Source organism: Mchenga conophoros, linkage group LG18, assembly GCF_057382185.1.
Source record: "Mchenga conophoros isolate Kocher_MC1m ecotype Shallow Benthic linkage group LG18, M_conophoros_male_GT1.1, whole genome shotgun sequence".
NCBI classification, from domain to species: domain Eukaryota; kingdom Metazoa; phylum Chordata; class Actinopteri; order Cichliformes; family Cichlidae; genus Mchenga; species Mchenga conophoros.
Window position 1 is genome coordinate 15,544,033 of NC_140543.1, and position 23,024 is coordinate 15,567,056.

General features: G+C 39.9%; 1 protein-coding gene across 1 annotated transcript in view; it reads right to left on the bottom strand.

Moving 5' to 3' along the window:
* Positions 1-23,024, bottom strand: part of b4galt2 (UDP-Gal:betaGlcNAc beta 1,4- galactosyltransferase, polypeptide 2) — a 220,946-nt gene that overhangs the window by 96,419 nt on the left and 101,503 nt on the right. The window contains exons 3-4 of the mRNA XM_085254075.1: positions 15,468-15,586; positions 13,524-13,640 (exon numbers count right to left, since the gene is read on the bottom strand). Coding sequence (XP_085110201.1) covers positions 13,524-13,640; positions 15,468-15,586 — 236 coding nt within the window. The remainder of the gene's footprint in view (positions 1-13,523; positions 13,641-15,467; positions 15,587-23,024) is intronic.

The following is a 23,024-nucleotide window of genomic DNA, read 5'->3' on the forward strand; positions in this document are numbered from 1 at the left end:
TTTGTTATCGTTTTTATCGTTAACTCGGTTTTCCTGGGTCTTTTCACATGTGTTATGGATAAATCTTCTTTTTTCGGTACCGGTACTAGTTTTGTTTTGCTGTATTTATCTGTGACACCTTAAAGTCCGGTCCGTGAAAATATTGTCGGGCATAAACCGGTCCGTGGCGCAAAAAAGGTTGGGGACCGATGTAGAGAGCCATAGCCCTGTACCCCAGGGCATGAAGCAGGCATGGAGGAGATCCAGGCTCCAGACATCCAGAGGTCCCAGAGTGCGAGAGCCCAAGGAGGACCACTGGAGGGGCATCCGTGCCACCCTCCTGGGAACGGGATAACTAATGCAATATATAATTATCAATAATTAAAGACAGAATGAAGCAAAGTACAGCTTTAAATATGTGGCCTTGTTTAAATAGAGATAAAATAAGTACAGTAAAGTCATCCAATTCACAAAAAAGCAACGATATCATCTGCACAGGAGAACCTTGTTTGACTTCACAACACAATGTGACGTCTTGCAACGCTCTATCCTGGCCAATCGAACAGGTGGTTTAATCAAACACCAGTGAAGTAGTGTTTCTGTTTACCTCATCAGCCTCCCAGATGTGATCAAAGTGATTATGCTATTCTAAAAAGTGTGAATGTGTGCGTGAATGGGTGGATGACTGGATATGTAAAGCGCTTTGGGGTCCTTAGGGACTAGTAAAGCGCTATATAAATACAGGCCATTTACCATTTAAAAAATACAATAAAAACTAATAGTTATGCCCCATAATGTTAAAAATAGTTGTGCTGTGACTTTGCATTTGATTTGCCTTTAAAATGATGGATTTACGTGACAGTTAGTGGCCATAACAATCACCAGAACTGCATTTATTTATAAATGCTGACAGTTCGATCTTCGTGATAAGACCAACGCTTAATAAGACCAACCGACGTTCTGAAGAATATGGTTAATCTGGTGGAATATCTGAACATACCAACAGAAATAACAGGACAAGCGTGAAATAATCCTTAGAAGTAATACTGTATAAAATGGACATGAACAACAGGTGACTGTAATTATTTTTAAACTGCATTTTTTAAATAAATGTATAAGAAATGTATTTATTAACATAAACTCACTGCAGCCAATGAGGCAAGCTATGGGTGTGGAGTCTTGCCCCAGGACACTATGGCAGCTGGAGGGGTCAGAGACCCTCGAAGCCAGTGATTAGTGGACAACGCGCTCTACCACCTGAGCCAAGGCCTCTCCACTACTAAAGGTGTATTATTAATCCTTTCCCATAACCTTTGTGAGCAAGAAGAAAAAATAAAAACAGTTATTTATCTGGCCTTTTCTGTTAGCAGTGTGTGATGCAGGAAAATGAAGTCAAAAAGACAGTTTTAGCGTGAGACTGAGGTAAGTGTTTTTTTTGGGAAACAGCAGAGCACCGAATGGGTCTGAACCAGAGTGACATTTTCAGGCCGTTTTAACGAGGCCCTGTCAAAGCAGTTAGAAGGTTTCATACAGCTGTTCTCAGCTCTCTGAGTAGCAAGGTTATGAAGTTTGGCTGTGTGGCTGATGTCTGCAGTGGACTGTGTGAACAGTGAAGACCCACTATTCAAACATCAAAATGCTTTAGCCCTGAGTGGTGGTGAAAAAAAAGAAGAGAAACAGGTGATTTCAGGCTTTCAAAGACTAACAAACATTAACAACATGATTTTAAAAGAGAGTCGACACAACCAGTCACGTACAAAGTTTATATGAGGAAACCAAAAGCCTATAAGCATGTCTGCAGTTTATCTGACTCTAAAGATGTAGCTGATTTAAGTCTGACACTGATTCCCTGACATCACATCTGGGCTAGCCTCTGTATCGCTACAGTTAAATGAAGGTAGAAACAGAAAGCAGATAAAGTAGCACCCAGGTGCATGGCATGCTACAAGAAGTTCAAACTTTAGTGCATTTGATAACGTACTTTTTTGATTCACGTGGCTTTGTTGCCAAATACCACCTAGATATCATCTTTACTGTTAAAAAAAAAAAATCAAACAGTAACAAACAAACAAAACCAAACAACTTTACTGTGTTTTGTCCTCTCTGTTTTTCTGTTAATGTACACCTGTGTGTTTCTATAACGTAGAACTTCTGCTGAGCTTTGTTATGACCCCAGCTGCTTAGAGGGGAAGGGAAATAACATTAATGACCAGGCAGAAGAAGGTAAAGCCAAAATTATAATTTCTCAGTAAATGAAGTCTTTATAAACAATAAAAGAACTAACAGACAATGAGCGCTATTTAAAAAGAGGAAATAAAGGATTTTATATTGTCCTTCCTGCCTGATTCCTTAAAAAAAAAAAAAAATCCCCCTCTATCTTACCCAACTAACCACAGCAATAATCAATAGTGAGTAGCACCTTTAAACCCAAGTGGTAAAAAATGAATCCCCCGCCCAGCGTCAAGGTGCAGTGAATGTGTTAAGCAAAAACAAGAAGGCATCAGTAAAAAACCTACTGCAACCTAACCACAACAGCAAGTAAGAAGGTAAAATCTAACCTAGAAAACAGTGACAAAAAACAACCACAACGCACATCAGCAGGCACAATTAATCACAGCCGGCCCAACTAAGCAGATGGTGCAATTGTTGGCGCAGCTTGATTGGAGCAGAGACTGAGATGCTGGTCCAGTCAGGCACAGCAGCAGAAAAGACAACTGGAGACACCAATCCTGGGCAACAGCTTGAACATACTAATTACCATGTTAATCAAGTCATGTTAAATGTTAATCAAGTCTTCAAGCTTGGTCACCAGATCCAGCTCCCTGCACAGACATGCAACCTCTGATTCGCTGTCAAGAAATCAGAATACTAGGAAGAGATCAAACTCTCCTCTTCAGGTGTGTCAGTAGTTTTCCTTCAAATAACTCACTTTAAGAATGTTACCACATAGACTTTTATTTGTATAACTGTATTCAGCTTGGTTGAGATTTCACTGATTAAAGCTTAAAATGCATTTTTTGTTGCAGTGATTCTTTCTTTAGCAATTCGCTAAACTGACACATATTTTAAGAGAAATCAGTGAACAGCCTTGGCAAGATGTTCAATAGTCTTAGAGGCATATAATTAATTGAAATAACCTACCAGGAGCTGAATAGCTTTCTAAAAGCTGCTGACAAGTCACGTATTTTCAGTGTAAGGCATCTCGACTTGAAGGGAGCTGGACTTCTTTTTCAGGTTCTTCACCTTTCATCCAAAAGAGTACTTTTAAGGCAGGGATCTCAAACTCCAGGCCTCGAGGGCCGGTGTCCTGCAGGTTTTAGATGTGTCCTTGATCCAACACAGCAGATTTAAATGGCTAAATGACCTCCTCAACATGTCTTGAAGTTCTCCAGAGGCCTGGTAATGAACTAATCATTTGATTCAGGTGCGTTGACCCAGGGTGAGATCTAAAACCTGCAGGACACCGGCTCTCAAGGCCTGGAGTTTGAGACCCCTGCTTTAAGCCCTCCCAGTAGACACACCTATGGTATCAATTTAAAGCTCCTACGTTGCCTTGTTTTTAAGTTACTGCATTCACAAACTTGAGTGCCCAGGCCACCTTACTAGCAATCTAATCTGCAGCACTAACTTCTGCTTTGTTAGTTTGGGATTTTTTTCCAGTAAGGAATATATGGCAACAATATGTTCCGAAACCCTGGTGGCCTTAAGGTGGCCTGTTCAGGTAGAATTTCAGACCAAGCTGGAGCTCCTTGGGGAGAAAAAAAAAAAAGACTACCTTAAGAAAAGCTTTGTTCTGATAAATCACAGCTGGATCACCGGGGAGAGGATTTCTGATGACTCCAGGGTACATTGTATTTACTACTAACTCTTCAAATGATGGCGATATATGAATCATATCGATCGTGTGTATCAGCATGTACTTTTGTCTGTAATTCCAGAAAGGTGGTTGTATATACTAAAACTAGTTTCAAGTCTCTTCCTGTGGTGTTTGGACTTCTTGTACTGTTTACTCCAGTGTCTACGAGGAACACTGTTTATTTTATACACCTGCTCACATTGGCCATTTGGGACAATAAAAAATGGCTTGAACTACAACTGAGTGTAAAAATGAAACAAAACTCCAGAAGTAAAATAAAAGCCTCACAACTGTACTGCACAGTAAAAATGACATTATTCTTTAGCTTGATGCTTTAGTTTTGTCTCCACAGCTTGGTGTCAATGCTTCCTTGATTCAAGCGGAAACTGATTTTGGGGGTGGGTGGGGGGGGCACACATTTAATTATGCATCACTAAAACGCTAAAATTTAAATTCATGGTTACGCCAGGCTTCACATTATGCCTGTGCGCATTAAGTAAACACACAGGCAGGTGCAACATAGACCTTCAGAAAAATTTGTTTCAATGAACGTCACATGATTTGAATGTAAAAACAATTACAATTGGAGAAAGGAACACCTGCAAAAAAGTAGCAGTTGTTCCTTTTTTGACCACACAGTTTGGCAAATTATGAAGAAATTGGGGAAACTAAGACTGAGAAATTTTCTTTTGTAGAAGCTCGGATGGTTTAAGTTTTCCATAGAAAGGCTAAAAAAAACCCAACGAAACAAAACAAAGAACAAAAAAAACATTTTTGTTCTACAAAACATCAAAACCTGCAATGGTGGCATAATTTGAATAAACCTGAAAAACACACACACACTTTGACTATTTCTATCTTATTTCTAAAGAAGAACACTGCATTCGCAAAAGAAAATAAATCCTGACTCATTACCTGGAAATTATAAATAACTACCTAGTAACTATGAGAACTATGATTACTTTGGAAAATGTCACGTTAAAAGTCTTTAATTGTGCAGGCTGTGACATTAGTTTAGAATTGAAAGATATAAAAGATATCTATCAAGTTTCTTCATACTCATTGATACTCGATGTGCTTGTAACCAATGTTCCCTCTAACTTTTCATGTGTCTGAGCAAACGCACAAACTCCCTTGGACCACGGTGAGCAACAGCAGACGTGTGCACTGTGGTGACGGCAGCATCGAATCCATCCAAGTTTCATGGTTTATTAAAATAATCTAATTACAGCACTTATATTTATGTTAGACTACTTTTAATGAAGTGCTTTAGCCCACTTACAAGGAAAATTTAAATAAAATCTTGTTCATGATCTGTGTAGTATGTTACACTATTGGAAGTAAAAATAACTTGAACTCCAATTTTGAAAACACAACTTACTTTCTTTTTTTTTTTTTTTTTTCCAGCTCAGACTTGTATTATGAGTCTGTGGTCTGGGAGAGAGTCCTGTAACTCTCTGTCTGCAAAATACAGTAAATAATGACCAATGTTGGGCAATTAATTATATAGTTACTTCTTCAAAAAAGTAACTCAGTTTTGCAAACAAAGTTTTTTGCAGCTGTTTACCTAAAAATGCAGCCAATGCAGTTTTTTAAATAAACATTTCAAACTGTTTACAGAACAATCAGCTGTTCTGCATCAAATCTGATGCCACACAAATTATTTGTGCCACTCCAAAAAATAATTTCTGTCCACTATTAGATAAAGGAGAACAACAGCCTGATACCTGCAGGCCTGACAACAGGAGATGTATCACTCCTGTAACACCTGTAACATTCAGCAGTCGCCTCATTGTTCTGACACACACAACAACTATTGACTACACTACACACTAACTACACAAGACAACACACTAACTTTACACTCCAAACACGCTAAACGTCGCAAATCTCTCACATCTCTAAACACCGCCGTCACTCCTAAAACTCCCCCCCTTCCCCTTCCTAAGGAAGAAAAGCAAACATTGCAGATATTTTTATCATAACTTTTTACGTGGCCTATCAACACAATAAAAAAAAAAAACTGGTATAAAGTCCACACTTTTCCCGTCAATTGTTCCGTCTGTCCTGCTCACATCTCCAGTGGTTGTCCACGTTGTCATTAACGTGGCTTCTCTCCACTTATTTTATGCGCAACACAGATTTTCTGTGCGCAGAGACCGTGCCTGCAGTGCGCGATTGCGCATGCGCGCAGCTTAGAGGGAACATCGCTTGTAACTATCACTGAATTACTTTGATGATGGGAAAGTCTTAAAAACTGAGCCAGTGATCGATTCATTTTATAGACAGTGATGGTCTGAAAGCAAACATGAAAAAAACTTGGGTTATTTCTCTTTGATTTTTTTCTGGATTTGATTTTTTTTAATGCATCTCACTACGATCCACTTTAGGTGGATCTCTAGACATTAAAGTCATGTAGACATGGTACATTTTGCTACTTTTATGTTTGACAACTGGCTCTCTGAAAACTGCAGGACAGAAGAGAAGAACCTTGCAGCTAAATCTGATGAATCTATAATTCATCAAAGCGCAGGCAAGTGCTATCACATCAAGCACTTTGCACCTGGGACTTAATGGGGTCTAAGGGTACAAGAGCGAACAAGAACATTAGTGCAGTTCAAAACAGCAACAGCGCTCCAGCAAACACCGGAACATAAAGTTGCAGGAGGGCAAGGTGGAGGAGGAAAAGGAACACAGTTGTTTTTATAAGATCAATATCCTATTCCATGGTCAGCTGCACATATTTCCCTTTTCCTTCTCTTTTTTTTTTACATTTACGGTTCAGACAGCAGAGAAACTTTGATGCATGTTGCAGGCACCAAAACGAGCTAGCATTTTTCATTTTATCTGTTGTCCACTGTATCACTTGATGCAATTAAGCAGATATTGCACTTTTTATATTACAATTAGTACATTTTTTTCCCATATCAACCTCCGATATTATTAGAGGTCTTTACACTTTGATGGATGAAACTGGTTCAGTCCTTCTTGAATGAATAGGGAAGTGAGGGATGTTGTTCATTATTCTCTTACATTTTACAGCCCAAAAAATGTCACCTTATTAATAATGAAAATTAGCTGCAGCTATAATTGATATATGCTCATCTTTAATTTTCACCATACCACTGACTGGATACTGTGTCCTCTTCTACGTGTGACTTGGCAGAGTCAAAGTCGAGAAAACTCACAACTCTCAAAACAAGTGAAGACAAAAAGGAAAGTGACTGATGATTATGGGCAAATTTACCAGCGAGAATAGATGGACACGGGCGTTTGCTCTCTTGAAATTTAATGAAATGAAAGCACAAAAACAAATAAAAAAAACAACAAATGTCACCCAGTGAAATGCACAACACCAGCCACTATAAACCCACACTCACTGCCTGTTCCCAGATCAATGAATCATCTAGTCTGCCTTAATGTGACCTTCACTTTAAAGTCCAAACAAATACAAACAGGAATACACACCATTTAATCCTTCCTGATCCTTTGGGGTCCACTCAGAGACGGACATTGCTGGATCTGAGGTGAAGACGTGAATGCAAACAACAAACAGTGGGAATATCTCTATTTGAACTTTCTTTATTTCTATTTTATTCTACTCTACCTCTTCATTTTTAAGGAAAATTAGTACTCTATTTGTCTTACATTTATTTGAAAGGTGTAGTCCATTTGGCATACAGTTTTACATTCATAAAAAGGTGAGCTATGAAAATTTAATGTCTTGCTAAAGTTCGAGCTGCTAATCAAATGTCAAGGTCAGGGGTTGCAAACCTGAGGCTCTGGAGCTTCACGTGGCCCATCTCAGCTGGCTACCTGAAGCTTTGTTAAAAAAAACAAAATCTATATAAAATGACTCTTATGTTAGTAACATAAGAACAGAAAAAAAGTCTTGTGTAGCAGAACATTTCCTTTTCCTCTTAAGTACAAATTTTAAATCTGACATATTTATTTCATGACCTTTAGGAAGAAGCCTGACGCCACAGTTGAGAACCACTAGATGATACATAACTCTTACTAAAACTAGCTTGACATCAACAATAAAATATTGCTTGGTGCATTAGTATTAACAGCTGAATAACGTCACACAGTCACAGAGGTCATTTGTTCTGCAGGATAAGTGCTTTTGGTTTTAATAATGATTTTGCTTATAATTTGTATTTTTGCTTCGGTGTGATTTTAATGCAGGATCATTCCTCGTAGAAATACATAAATGTGTCCAGTTTTCAAGTGACCTTAAGCTCTTATAAAAAGTCCTAACAGCAGATGGCTCTTCCTCCTTCATCACTTCTGTCGCTCACCCTCTTTCTCACCCTCTTTTCTTTTTGTTCTGTCCCGCTCTTTGCCTCTCTCTGGGCTTTCCTCCAGTTTTACGCGATGAGCTGATGGCCAACAAACAAACATTGGCCCCGGTCCTCGGCAGGCAGAGAGGACACAGAGCAGCAGGGCAGAACAGCAAGGTTGCTATATCACTTTCCGCATGATCCCTCTGCAACGCCTACTCACTGTACCTCACCAGCTGCACCACCGCTTTTTAGAGCGAGATGATAGCTGCTTAAAATTTTTCAGTTGAGGGCAGTGACACAGTGCAGCAAGCAGGGAAACCACTCTTAAGTTTATGAAAAGTTAAATGACCTCTGACTTTTGCTCTTATGGATAAATCATTGCTCTTGCACAGCACTCATACCTGGTCACCAGTATGAGGTGGCAGGAGGTTGAAAGGAGTTGTTTTGTAGTAAAATATTCTAAACATATAGAATCTGGAGGATTAAAAAATGTTTCCAGTCAGCAGAGAGGACTGCAAAGTTACAGATAAATGGTTATTATTGAAGCAGATATGCGACGATAAATGGACTAATTTAATTCCAAAAGACCAAAATTCCTTTGTGTAAATGAAGTGCAATGATGGATGACCATATCAGATTTTCTTAGCCATTCAAAAGCTTGAAAAGTTTCTTATTGAAATAATGAACAATACTGTACAAAATACAATGTGATCTGAGAATACATCTATCATTCATTAGCTGCTGGTTCACTCAGTCCTGTTGTTTGTGGTGCTGCAGTTTCAACAAAAACACAAAATTATGACATCTGTGAAAGTGAGATGTGTTGCAGGACTCTTGCACTAGACTGCTCGGTGTGCTTAAAAAACAGGCAGGTGAGCTTATATGCTGATGATGTTTGTGAGGATGCTTGGGCCAAATTTGATGCTTCAACTCTGTGGGTGAAAATCACACCAGACAACACAGCCTTCCTGTTTCCCACTGATGTGAAATAGACTTGGTGATTGTAAAGGGTTGTATTTGCAGTGTGTAGCTGTTAGCTGACCTTCAATAAAATAAAGAGGATATTTAATATCTGTTTGAAGGACGAAGATTCATATACAGCACTGTGCAAAATTCTTCAGTCACCCCTCATTTCTGTATATTTTGCTTCCAAGAAGTCAGCTTAATTTTTAAAAAAGTGATCTTTTGCAATAATTCATGCTTTCTTCGGTCTTTCGCAGTTTTTCTTTGGACATTGGCTGCCTTTTCACTCACTTTCAGTCCTGTCCTTGTAATTGATCGTTTTATGAGGAGTGTTTATTGAGCCACTTAACACTGATGTGGATTATTGATTATTATGAATTATTTAAGCATAAAAAGGCACCTAACCCGAGAGATGAACCAAGTCAAGTATCAATGTATTTGTGTAGCACATTTAAAACCTCAGTTGACAAAAGTTCTCCACAGTAAAAGCCTGGATATGATGATCAAAGAAAGCCAGCGAGTATCAATCTTTTTTTGATTGAGTGATTGCACAACTCTTTTACCAGCAGTGTTGGGGATATGTATCCGATGTCAAAATTCTGTAATTGCAAATGCATAATAATGCTATCAGATATTCATCCACCATGCAACACCATCTGAAAGGCATCCGATTATCAAAAGCTTCATTTTTCAGCACGGCAGTGCATGACAATGTTCTACAATAACGCACAATGAAACTATATAAGTCATGGATTGGCCTCACCAGAGCACATTACTGAAACTTTAGTGAAGCCTGAGATCAGAAGTCAGGCGACTTAAAAAAAAGACAGCTTGTGTAGAAGAATAAAGGTGGTCACAACAAATATTGATGTTCAGATTTTGTTAAAAGTGCACAAACTCTATTTTTTTCCCATGTATTTTTGCAGATGTTTCAATAACTCAGTGCATCTATTTCCCATTTTCCTAGCAAAATACAAAGAAATGAGGGGTGTTTTGCACAGTGCTGAATGTGCGTGTGAGTGACACATACACAAAAAGCCTGTTTTGACTCGAAGGACATGACAGCCATTATCTGTTAGCCAAGATGAGCCCGGAGGGTGGAAATTATCACAGCATGACCTCCATCCCTGACACACACACCAGTGCAACACCCCCACTCCAACCTTTTAACTCCGTGTTAAAAGGTTACAGATTTTCACTCTTTCAACACTTGAGCGAGCATGATAGCAAAGTTCTCTCCGCTATCCTTTTGGAAAGTGACGCCGGGTGTAAAGGTTTAATTGCCCACCGTGTCAGATACATCAGGGCTTCTTGTCATCAGAGTCCCACCTCTGTCGCTTTGATTCGCTTCCACTCAATCTGCCTGCTTGTTCCTCATCTCTGCCTCATTTTAGCATCTTTTCTTGTGACTCTCTTAGAGGTGTTCTGGCAATCAGAACACTCATGTGTCCCGACTGACCTCTTTAACAGAAACCCGTAATAGCTGGAAGAAACAACGTTACCAATTGAGTTATTCAGGCAAACATTGTGGAAGCCTCAAGAATGAAGATTGGGAGCTCTTATGTTAATCAGAGGTCGAGTTTTTTAAAAAAAATGAATCAGCTGATCAGCTGTCAGTCAAAATATTAGACCAGATAGAATCAGAGACTGTATATTAAAGATGAACATGATAATGAAATCACCCGTTGACTGGTTGGTTGGTTACTAGGCTTCATTTTGAAGGTTCAGTTTTTGTAACTTTAGCTTTAAGTAACCAGTGGATGAAGTACTAAGTTATTGGTTAATAGATAAAAGCCTGAGCCTGGTTCTGCCAGAGGCTTCTTCCTGTTAAAATTGAGTTTCTTCCCCACTGTCATCAAGTGTTTGCTAATGGCGGTCACCTGATTGTTTGGGTTTTCTCTGTATTACTCTATGGTATTTACTTCACCTCATCTTGAGGCGACTGTTGTTCTGATTTGATGCTATATAAATAAAACTGAATTGAATTGACAAGCATACTTATAAATTAGTCCCAAATAAACCACATCACTGGACAGCCTGACAAGTCCACTGATTTAATTAGTCTAAGTGAAGCCCAGCAATGGGAAGGGATAGTGATAATTCACACGTTTAAACTTGCATTAGTTTAAACTCATAAGTTTCATTCTAAATATATGGAAGTGTTACCAAATGCAGTGTTACTAGGCAGTAAATATGTTTGTTTTTGCTATAAAGCTTTATGCTGTAGGAGCTGAACTTGCTTCTGATTAACTGCAGACTTTGGCCCTCATGCATTGGCTTAATTCTTCAGCACTGTAGGTCACTGTATGGCAGCATCAGAAGAGGTTTTGAGATAGAGGAGAAAAAAAGCAGTATGATTATGTTTCAGACAAAAATTGGGAACCTAGATTCACTAGCAACACTTAAACTTTCATTGTTGTCATCATTATTATTATTCATGACATGTTCGCTTTTTCAAAAAGTCCAACTTTTCAGTTAAACAAAACATAAAAAGGGAGATTCGTGTAACATCACAAGTCAAAAGATAAACAGAAACTGCATGACATAAGACCTCTGTGCCTGCAAACCGCCCGGAGATAAAACTGAAGGTGAAGTCAAAGTATTTACAGTCTTGTGATGGAAATGCCAATGAGAGATGGGCTGGAAGGAAAGGAGAAGGTTAGGTTAAAAATGCTTCAGATGTTGCACCCACTCTAACAGCTCTTACCCTCACTAACAGCTTTACTTTTGATATAAGGAAGATTAAAAACCGTTCAGATGTGTTTACGTGTGTGTGTGTGTTTGTGTGCATAACTGTAAGCGAGAGAGAGAGGACGAGAGCAAAGGAGTAAGACACTGGAACATAACCACATCAAGAGCAGAGCGCAGCAGGGCAGGCGAAACCAAAGGCCTGTTCCACAGGGGAAGTGATTAAGGCGTTGCACAAGGCCCACAGGGAGCAAAAGGGCAGAAAAGAGAGCTCATTATCCATAATGTGGAAGAAGAGTTATTCTCGCCACAGAGTCACACACACACTCTCGCAATATTACTTAAAAATCCATCTTCTGAACCGAGTGATAGTAAATATGCTGCTCTGGAGATGGGCTGTTATTTGGGTTAAAGACAGTCAATGAAGAAGTTTGGGATGGGAGAGGGGGGAAGGCAGCCGTTAGGGACTGGAAGATGACTTGTTCTCTGTTGCATGCAGCAATGAATTCGACTGTATTAATAGATTAAAAAACTTAATATTGTGTTCCAATGATTTTTTACAGCTTAATACAAGACAGATGTACTTCGTTGCTCTTGTCATAGTGTATTTGGAGTTTTACAGGTCAGGCTCTTCTGCTTAACCATTGGCTGGAGCCTATCGCAGCTACCACAGGGTGAGAGGTGGGGTACCATGGACAGGTCGCAGCCCATCGCAGGGCTAACACACAGAGACACAACCATTCATACCTATGGGAAATTCTGAAATATCAACTAACCTAACCCCACTAAAATATTTATAATATGTTTACTTTGACACCTAATGACAAGTAATGAAATAAGAAAGAAACCACTCAGTTCAGAAGAGTTACCCCCAATCGAGGGGAAAGAGTTAAAAACATTGTTTGTTTCGCTCACAACAGAACTTAACCAGGAATATGACCACAAATTCAAGATTGTGACTTTTGCTCATGGTGCAGTATTGTGAATAATCAGTCCACGGATCAATAATAATGACCAATTAAGCATTAATATAATTTATCAAGCAAAACTGCTGCAACAAGTGATTTGTAGACATTGCACAGCTATAAATAACAAATAATTAATTCCTCCTTTAAAATAAATTTAGAAATACATAAAATGAAGAGCTGCACTTCATAATTTTCATTTTCATGAAAGAGTAGAGTGAGAAACACAAAGAAGCCATCAACTTATTGGCAAAAGCAAAGTCGGTCCATAGCCTGTTTTTCTGTCGACCTAAGCCGAAACGTAAACATACAAAAAATAAGCCTACTTTTATTTATGTTCATTAATAGTCTGATAAATTACTCACATGGAAACCAAATCATTGTTTTTCAGTTTCAGATCATCAGCGTCAATGTTCTTCCCTTGTTTCTTCTGTGTCTCTCTCAAACTTACATGAAGGTGTTACCAAAGCCTGCAGACTCTTAAATATGCAACTGCTGGTCAGTTAAAAATAAACAGGTGGTCTGTTCAGCTGCTTCCCTGGAGGTCACCGCAGTTCCCAGGAGGTCACAGATCTGCATGTTTGATTTGGCCAAATGCCCACCCTCCCATTTATCCTGGCTTGTGACCTCCTGTGGATGGGTTTGTATTTCCTCACAGTCTCAAACCAGAAATCCTTCACGTGAAAGGCAAATTTGTTAACCACTACACCAAGAAGCCACCAGGTCACTTAAAAAGAAACGCCGTATTGCAGTTCTTACTGCCGTTCAGGCTCTCTGACATCCTACCTGGTTGATGATGTAGATGCCGTAATCAATCTTCTGGCGTCTGAGAATAGGGTGGAGGTAGTGGAGCCAGTACTTTAGGTGATTCTCTCTGTGACGAAACGGGATGATGATGGCCACCTACACAACAGGGACAGTTTCAGCTCGTTACCTGATTGTCCTGAATGTGTAGATTTATTATAGATCATATCCCAGACATTACCACTTGACTGCCACGACCTAAACCTGGTTCTGTTGGCGGTTTCTTCCTGTTTAAAATGAAGTTTTCCTTGAGCACCTTGAGGTTACTGTTCTTGTAATGTGGCACTATAAACACACTGAATCAAACCGAATGACCACAAATACACACCAACTAAATCTCTAACACGAGTGAACTGTTATTTCCACAGCTCCTGTTAATGTCACAGTGAACATAAAGCAGGTTCTTATCCATAATGAATAAAGCACGCCAAGTGAGCAGAGCTCACTGGCATCGCATACTTGAGACAAATTATGGGGCCGTGTCTCTGAACTTGAAGCGAGTCATTTTCAGGTGTCCAAGGTTGAACCGTAATCTCCTCTGTGAGTTCATGGTAATTTTGTGTTCAAATGAAGATTGGCAGAAAACTAACCTTGGTTTCTGTATAGTTGAGCACCGAAATTGCCCAGATACTCAAAGAGGTGTCATGTAGAGGAGAAAGTCAAACACTGAAAATGCTGAAATTAGGGAGTTCTCAAAAAAGCTGCCCTCCACACCAATATAGCAATGTTTCATTTGTCTCCATTAATTTAAATCCAGTAAAAGTGAAAATGAACTCCAGTAAAAGAGAGCTGATCAATCAAAGTTAAATGAGAACATCAGTAAAGAAAAGGTGAGTAACAATTTTTGTGATATATATATTAACTTCAAATTTTGACTGTCTGAGGATCTTCTCTGCCGCATCTCTGCATGCGTGTTTGTGTTTTTAGTCTTCTTGCAGGTGTTGAAGTGAAGATGGGTATCGTGGTCATCAGCAATGCCACGATCCCTGGTGGCACTGCTCCACCTGGTGTGCCAGTGCTCCTATACAAGCAGCTCAGTGGCTGATACGAAACCGAGACGTTAGCGAACGTTGAACTTAAGGTCAGTGTCAGATCTGAATTCTGTCTGTAGCCTATAATGTTTAAAGGTTCAAATCGCTAATATTCAACTATCACATTTGACCAGTGTTACCTTTAGCTGTCAGAAGATCTATAAATGCTATGAAATAAAATGTTTCACCCATTCTTTTTGAAAGCATCACGCATTTTATGTGCGCTCACAGAGAGCCTGAAGCAGAAAACCTGAGTTAAGAGAGAAAGTTGATAACCACCGATATGAAAACAGTTATCTCAGACTGTGGTTAAAAGGTTTATTTAACAAGGTAATGCAAAGAAAGCCTGACTATGGACTAAGTCATGCAGATGGTGATCCCCTAGTAACCACTGGTTACTTGGGAAAATGTGTATTCATTCACCAGTTGGTTGCTAAGGGTAACCCAAGCAAACTGCTGTGGTTGCCTGTAGTTTCAACTCAAGCCCAAACAAACGTTCCCCTTCAAAATAAAAGTTGCACCATTTAGAACAAGTTAGTTACTTATTCAAATTTCAGTATCGCTCAGCGAGTTTCCAGACAATTCTCCGTCTTCAAAGCAAACTAGGAACTCTGAGTCAACACCTCATAAAAAAATGAAATAACAGTCTGTACCATTTTAAATTGGGTATGTTGTATTGTGTTAGCTTTTCATAATTTTGTCTATTTCAACATTTTTGTTTAGTACCTCATCATTGTGACTTCGTCCAAGTCTCAGGCACTTTATCAGGCACTAAATCTCATCTTTTATTTTTATACTGGCAGAAGCTGACTTCTGCTAGAATATATTTACCGTACAATGTGAAATATAGTTTATTCAAATGTTGTGAAATACAAATAGCGATGCATCTACAGACCTTCCATCTGGGCCGACAGTCTGGAGGCGTGTATCGGCCTCCCTCGGTCACATTGGGATTTTCTTTCTGCACTCGTTCCATCGTCATCTGGGAGCTGAACTCGATCAACAAACGCCCCACTGAGGAAAAGAAAAGAGACAGAGAAAGTGAAGAGAAAAGCATTAGTGGGATGAGTTGGGTAACAGACTAGACAGGGCATGAAAGAAGTGAAAGAAAAAAGACATGATGGGGGGAAAGAAAACAAGAGAGGGAATGAGGGACACGGAGCAAACGCTTTTAGCTTCAAAGCAACACTATACGTGTATCAAAGTGATGTGTGCAGAAATAATGATTTCAAGGGATATGTTTCGCATAATGCTTCATTTAATAAGACGCACAGGCTTTGGAAAACCCATACTCCTAAAAAACAAACAAACAAAGACTTTGAAGTCAGATGTGTAAACACATGGAAAGTAATTATGCAGCTTAGTGATAAACCCACATCATACAGTATGTTACATCTCTGCAAATCAATCCTTTGAGTACTGATGAGTCAAAAACTATCAGTGTGCAAGTGTGTTTATGTGCATGAGACCAAATTAAAAGAAAGATATGCTTTAAATCTCTGGCCTGGATGATAAATCCAGCCCCTTGCTCTGAGAACCGCCATCATTAAAACACCCGAGAAAGCTTCGCTGTTTGGACTCCGACCAAAGCCCCCAAACCACGGACCTCATTTCAACAAACCAGACTCTCAGCACTCATTCTCCAAACTGCAAAATGTCACTCATTAGTGCATGTCTTTCTTCAGCGGCTGGGAACTCATTAGCTCAAATCATCACGCATCATTTGATTCACCAAAAATATTAAGTAGTATTACATGATTTTTATCATTCAAGGCAACAAAAACAAGCCCTGCTTATGTATAATAATGCAGTTTATCTATATGTGACTGAAATCTTTAAATAGAAAAAGGACAGTCTGTGACTCGTTCTTCATTATCTGTTTTACAATGAACACTGTCACTGCACTACAGAGGAGAGAAGCACAGCGAGCGGCCATGAATGTTTTCAACAATATGAAATGTGTTTCAGTCTGCAGATGAAAATAATACATGAAAAAATGCACTTCTTATGCTGTTTAAATAATCGCTATATTTCTGAGTTGTTCAGATTTTTGGCATTCATTAGCATGAAGTATTTTAACCTGTTCTCACAGTTAATACAAAAGAAAAAAAAAACTTCAGCACGGCCGTGGTATAGCATTTCGTACACGATAAATCTGGTGTAAATTTTTACCTGATATTGTGGCACCATGTGCTTAGGTTCCCACGTTCCCTAGCTCGCATAAGGAGACAAGCAGACGTCTCAGAGAGAAGGAGCTGCAAGTGATTCTCTAATGAGAATTTAGTACACAAAAAACAACCTCCAACAAACTACAATACTTTAGCAGGGAACAGTTTTATTGCATATTTTCCAGTGGTGGAAAAAACAAACTTGTTTCACCACTTGAAAACCCACCATTGAGTACAACCAGGACACGAGGACAGATGAAGAGACACGAGCGGCAGGATGATGTGCGACTGCAGAAAAACGGGTTAGAAAGCTTGACTTAAATTGAAAAATGTTTATTTTATTATGTGACAATGTTGTGCACCTGCTGAGAAGTTGCAAGACTAAGTTACTGAAATGTTAAGCGGTTACGTTATTTACTTTGAGACTTTTCCATCATCAGACTGATCTTTTCCCCACTGAAAAGCATAAGTTCCACAATACACTTTTAAGCAATGAAGTGCCAGATTTACCAAATATGATACTAATTAAAAATCATATATGCAAATTTATATTTTATTATTATTTTATAATTTAGGCTTTAAAGGCTTAAAATTCCCATTGAAAACAATATTACTGTGCTTGTATATGACTTGCTGTGTCGCTGTTGCACTACTGCTGCTCGCACCTCGTGGCAATGACTTCACACTTTGAATTAGGCAGTCTGTCATCAATGACAAGGATGGAAAACGTCCTTCATTTACTTACACGTATAAATGCTGCTGCCTTCAAACTGTAATCACCAATAAAACATTGTTGGTGATTTCATTTTTTTCCTACATCACCATGACATCATTTTGAGGCTACATCATCCAACCTGTACTGTTCAGATGGTTGTTTATTATGAAAGCATTTACCTTTTTAAGCTTTGAACATTTTATCTAAAATCCATCCATCTTTTCCTCGACGACACTACGAGAAAAAAATTAAGGGAATTTCCAGAAACCGTACGAACCCCGTGTTTTTAAAACGGCTACGCTTGAAGGCCACCCATTTAGGGTGTTTTGCCGGGAGCGTCTTGCCTCCTGCTTAATCACTCAACGATGGACTGTCAGTTTTAAACAGTTACAAAAATTAACTCATCGAAAACGTACACGTGAGAGGGATTCGACTGTGTTTGCTGGAGTGCATTGGTGTGTTGAGTGCTTAAAGCAGAGCAGGTAAGTGATGAGAAACGACAGTAAAAACAAAGTTTTGCCAGACTGTAACAAACATTTAGATAATTACAGCTAAAGCAGCGATTATGCATCAGTGTACATGGATTGTATGATTCCCATTTGTAAGTATGTATATTTACTGTGCAGTAAACAATCTACTTTCAACATACTTTTGGTGGCCAAGGTGTGTCTTGTGTTGTATTATGCACGTATAAACAGACAGTATTCGCAGCATCAGAGCACAGGAAAGAGAGGTGTGGCTCGTAGAAGCCCACGAGACGATAATGGGCTTAACATTGATGCATGAGCTCCGTGTTGAGAGGTCTACTCCAATCAACACCGTGCAGGTGAGGAGTGTAATCAATGGAAACAAGGTTACATGTCCATAACACACCTCTTTATCACACCACAAGAGCTGAATGCAAACAGTCCCAGCAGCCCCTGACTACTTCTACCCATCGCCCTCCATCCCCTCCGCACTCGGGTCTCTTTCTTCCTCGTTCCCCTCTCACCCTAATGAGACAGAAAGTAGAACATGGTGTTTTCATCTTCTCCCTGTGATTTTTTTCCCCAAACTTAGTTTTCAGGCAGCTAAAACAAAACGGGGAGCTTACTGGATGTAGCATAACATAGTATACTGTGTATTAGGTTTTCTGAAAACACAAGAAAACATTGGGCGAGGTTTTAGTTGTTCCTCTTGAAGATAAAAGCTGGTTTATGGGGAAAAATCCCCCCAATAAATATAGATTAACATCATTGCAGCACAGGTCGTCCAAGTGTGACTCAAACTGATACTGCTACAATTTCAACTTTGCCTTCTTTACAATTCCAAATATGAACCGTTTAAACACTGGGATGCATACATTCACTGGTCTGCAACGATCCTCAGGTAGGCTGTGGTGTTTAAACTATACTCGACTGCTATTAAGGTGCCTGTATCATTACACCATCATCCTGAACTGTTGATACAAGACAGAATAGATGCTGTTTACGCCACACAATCTGAACGCCGTAGCAGAAATCAAGACTCATCAGCCCAGGCAATATTTCTCAATCTTCTCTTGTCCAATTTTGGTGAGCTCATGTGAAGCAGATATGGTCTTCTCCATACTTTGCTTGTAACACGTGGTTATTTGAGTTACTGTTGCCGTCCCATCAGCTTAAAGCAGTATTTCTATTTTCCTCTGGCCTCTGGCATCAACAAGGCCTTTCTACCCAGAGGACTGCTGCTTACTGGACATTTTCTCTTCTTCAAACCATTCTCTGTAAACTCATGAGATGGATGTGCAGGAGAATCCCAGTAGATCAGCAGTTTCTGAAGTGCTCAGAACAGCCCATCTGGCACCAATAACCATGCCACTTTCAAAGTTCCCTAAATCACCTTTCTTTGTCATTCTGATGCTCAGTTTGAATTTCAGCAGGTTGCTTTTACCATATCGAAATGCACATGGCAGCACATGATTGGCTGATTAGATAAGATATTTAAGATTTTGAGTTTTGGTCACAACCACTTGTTAAAAGGATTTCATGTGTAGCAATTTTGGTGGCTTGGCTCTAAGAGCAATATCAAGACCACCAAAACAGCACACACTAGGCAATTAATGACAACAAACAAGACACTGATGATGGATTAGAAGCTGGGGTCCAAAGTGGCTTGCAGGGGGCAACATAAGCAGTCTAATTAATGTACATCGTCTTTGATTTACTGCTAAAATGCACAGAATGGTATCTGCAGCATTTAGATCTGGATATTTGAGGGGTGATTTGTCTCAGAGATTTATAAAGCATGATATCGAAAGAGCTTAAAAACATAATCATGAAATAAAATACATTGGCATTGTCATTACTGCATGGTGAAAATGTACAGGTACAATTCAGTAATCTTGAAAAAGCATGGTGACATAGGTAGAGGAAAACTTTTAAAGATATTCAGACTGTGTCGAGCCAGAACACACAAATAACAGAAAGAGAGCATTTTTGTGTTTGTGCATGTGTGATGCAGAAATGTGCAGGTTTGTGTATAAAATACACTTCAACAAACAGTAATGTGTTGTACAATGATAGCAGTGGAATTATCTATCACACACACACACACACACACACACACACACACACACACACACACACACACACACACACAACAGCCACAGACACCTAACATGCTTATCTAAGTGGCAATATTACAGTAATACATTATAATCACACTCTTTGATCACTCTATCTGGGACATCTGCTGCACTTTGGGGAATGCAGAACTGCTTTATCTGCAGATATATACACATAACACACACACACACACACACACACACATTATATGACAACCAAATTTTCTGTCACAATACAGCTGTGTGCAGGTAAGAGTAGGACCCAAACGCAAACTCGCAGAGACAAAAAGTAAACTCAAAAAACACAGCTTTATTGCTGGCGTGGAGTGGGACACGAAAAACAACACAAAACTAAACTGGGGAAACTAAAGCACAAGGAGCCACAGGGGAAAACTCACACAGCTATGAGGGAGGACGCCACCCTGACAAAGAGACACATGGGGCTTAAATACACTGAGGGATAACGAGGGGGAATGAGCCACAGGAGGAGAGCACAGCTGAGAGTAATTAGGAGGACGAGACAAGGGAAGCAAAACTAGAAACATTAACATAGGACAGACTGTGAAAGTAAAACAGGAAACACACTGATGGAACTCAAGACATGTAAACTTAACAGACTGGGGAGACAGAACATAGGGACCAGAAACATGGAACAGAAAGGCACAGTAGACACAACATGAACATAACAACGCCACAGGGGAAGAGTAAAACAAAATGCAGAAACACAGGACCTCTTTCAAAATAAAATCTGAAACATAATGAAACGCAAACATGACAACATAAGAAACACAGACATGAAGCACATGAAGGACAAGGGAGACTTAACGGGGTTGGATACACAAGGGGAATCTAATAACAAACGAACTTAGATAACCTAATGAACAAAATAAACTCAAACTTAAAACGCTGGGTCAAAAGACCCAGGATCATGACATTTTCCCCTCACAACAGTAACGAAACAAAACGGCAGAGCTATTAGATTAGCAGCACTCCCTTTCTCTTCCTCCCTTCCTGCCATTGTTGCTCCTATTCCCCCTCCACTGAACCTAGGATCCGTGGGCCCTAAGATGAAACAGATCAGTTTAATCTAGCTCTGCCAAGACTCCCCTCAGACCCCAGTGTTGCTACATACGGTGTAACAGAGTTCTCTTATTATCTGGTCTATCTAGACTGTATAAATAAAATGCAGAAATACCTTTAACTGTGGTTTAAAAAAGAAGTCTGGTTGTATAGAAGGATACGAGAAAACTGCCCAATTTCTCAATTGATTTATAACCATCCATCCATCCATCCATCTTCATCCGCTTTATCCGAGGCTGGGTCGCGGGGGCAGCAGCCTAAGCAAAGAGGCCCAGACCTCCCTCTCCCCAGCCACCTCCTCCAGCTTATCCGGGGGAACACCAAGGCGTTCCCAGGCCAGCCGAGAGATATAATCTCTCCAGCGTGTCCTGGGTCTGCCCCGGGGCCTCCTCCCGGTGGGACATGCCTGGAACACCTCACCCAGGAGGCACCCAGGGGGCATCCTTGTCAGATGCCCGAACCACCTCAGCTGGCTCCTTTCGATGTGGAGGAGCAGCGGCTCTACTCTGAGCCCCTCCCGGATGGCCGAACTTCTCACCCTATCTCTAAGGGAGAGGCCAGCCACCCTTCGGAGGAAGCTCACTAAATATTTTCTGCATGACTTTATGGTCTCAATTGCTCATTTTATCTTACAGGATACAATATGATGCACATTTTGTCAATTCTGACCTTCTTCAGAGTAAAACAGATCATTGCAAGGCTGCGCTTCTTTGCAATGGACAGTTTGCTTAAAAAAAAAAGCAAAAAGAAGATGGCTATGACATGGTGGACACATCAATCATTTACATAAGACCCAAAAATGGCATAAATATCCATCAGATATAAAGATATAAGAAGAGAAATACACATTTTTCCCCAGCCAGGTTACTGAGCATTGCTAGGCCTGTGCGACTCTTATAGGAAAACAAAACATGCAAAATATAACAGATTTTCATGGATCTGACAAATAAATTATCAATGAAAACCAATTAACTTGTTTAATCCTGTGTTTACTCTTATGTAGCTGATTGCAAAAGGGTAATAAAGTGAATAAAAGCAGTTTGATACCCTTGTGCACTGACTCAGTAGCTTTCTTTGTCTTTCTCTTAAAGAATGAGTTCGTGTCAATAAGGCTGTGAATTGGTTTGTCCTCACAGAGTCACTGGTCGGGCCATCTGACCATGCAAAACTCTACGACAGGCTGCCTGTTAATCAGCAGCCCTGTTCTGAGAGTTTCTGCGCCTTTGTGTTACTTAAGTGACAACTGAAGCGGCGCCAGGGTCAGATTTCTGAGAGCGGTTCTGAGTTTATAATTGAGTTTGGCTCTTTGGCCTCAGGAAGGGGAGGGAAATGAAAGTTAGAGAAAGTGAATAAATGAGAAGAAAAACGGACAGAAAGGAGAGCGAAAGCTGGAGGAAGAGGTTGTTCCTCTCCCTCCTGCTTCCCACTGACACTCTGTGACAATAGAGACTTTCAGCTCCCTGAATCTTATTAGCCTGTCCACTCTCTCAATCTCTTTTCTTTCAATCATTTACAAGTGCCTCCACCGAGCACAGGCCATAATTGAGATTCTTCCCAGTTTGATGAAAGAAAGAAAAAGAGCATGAGGTACAAATGGGTGTGGAGGAGAGAAAAGGGAAAAGAGTCAAAAGTCTTCACGTCAGGTACCTACTTCTGCTAACATAGCGTTCATTTTGTTTATCTTCAGCACACTTTGTCCTTGTGTTAGCGATTTTACACCCTCTTCCAAGACTCATTACTGTGGATTGTGAAAATCATCGATGGCAAAGGCTATGCTCAGCTGTGAAATCCTGCCCGTGTGTCTGTGTCTGCATGTTGGGGTAAATTTATTGGATCAGAGGATTAGAGGTATCTGAGAATCTCCTCGACATGCAAGAAACACATTATCTGGTCGTGTGGGTGTGT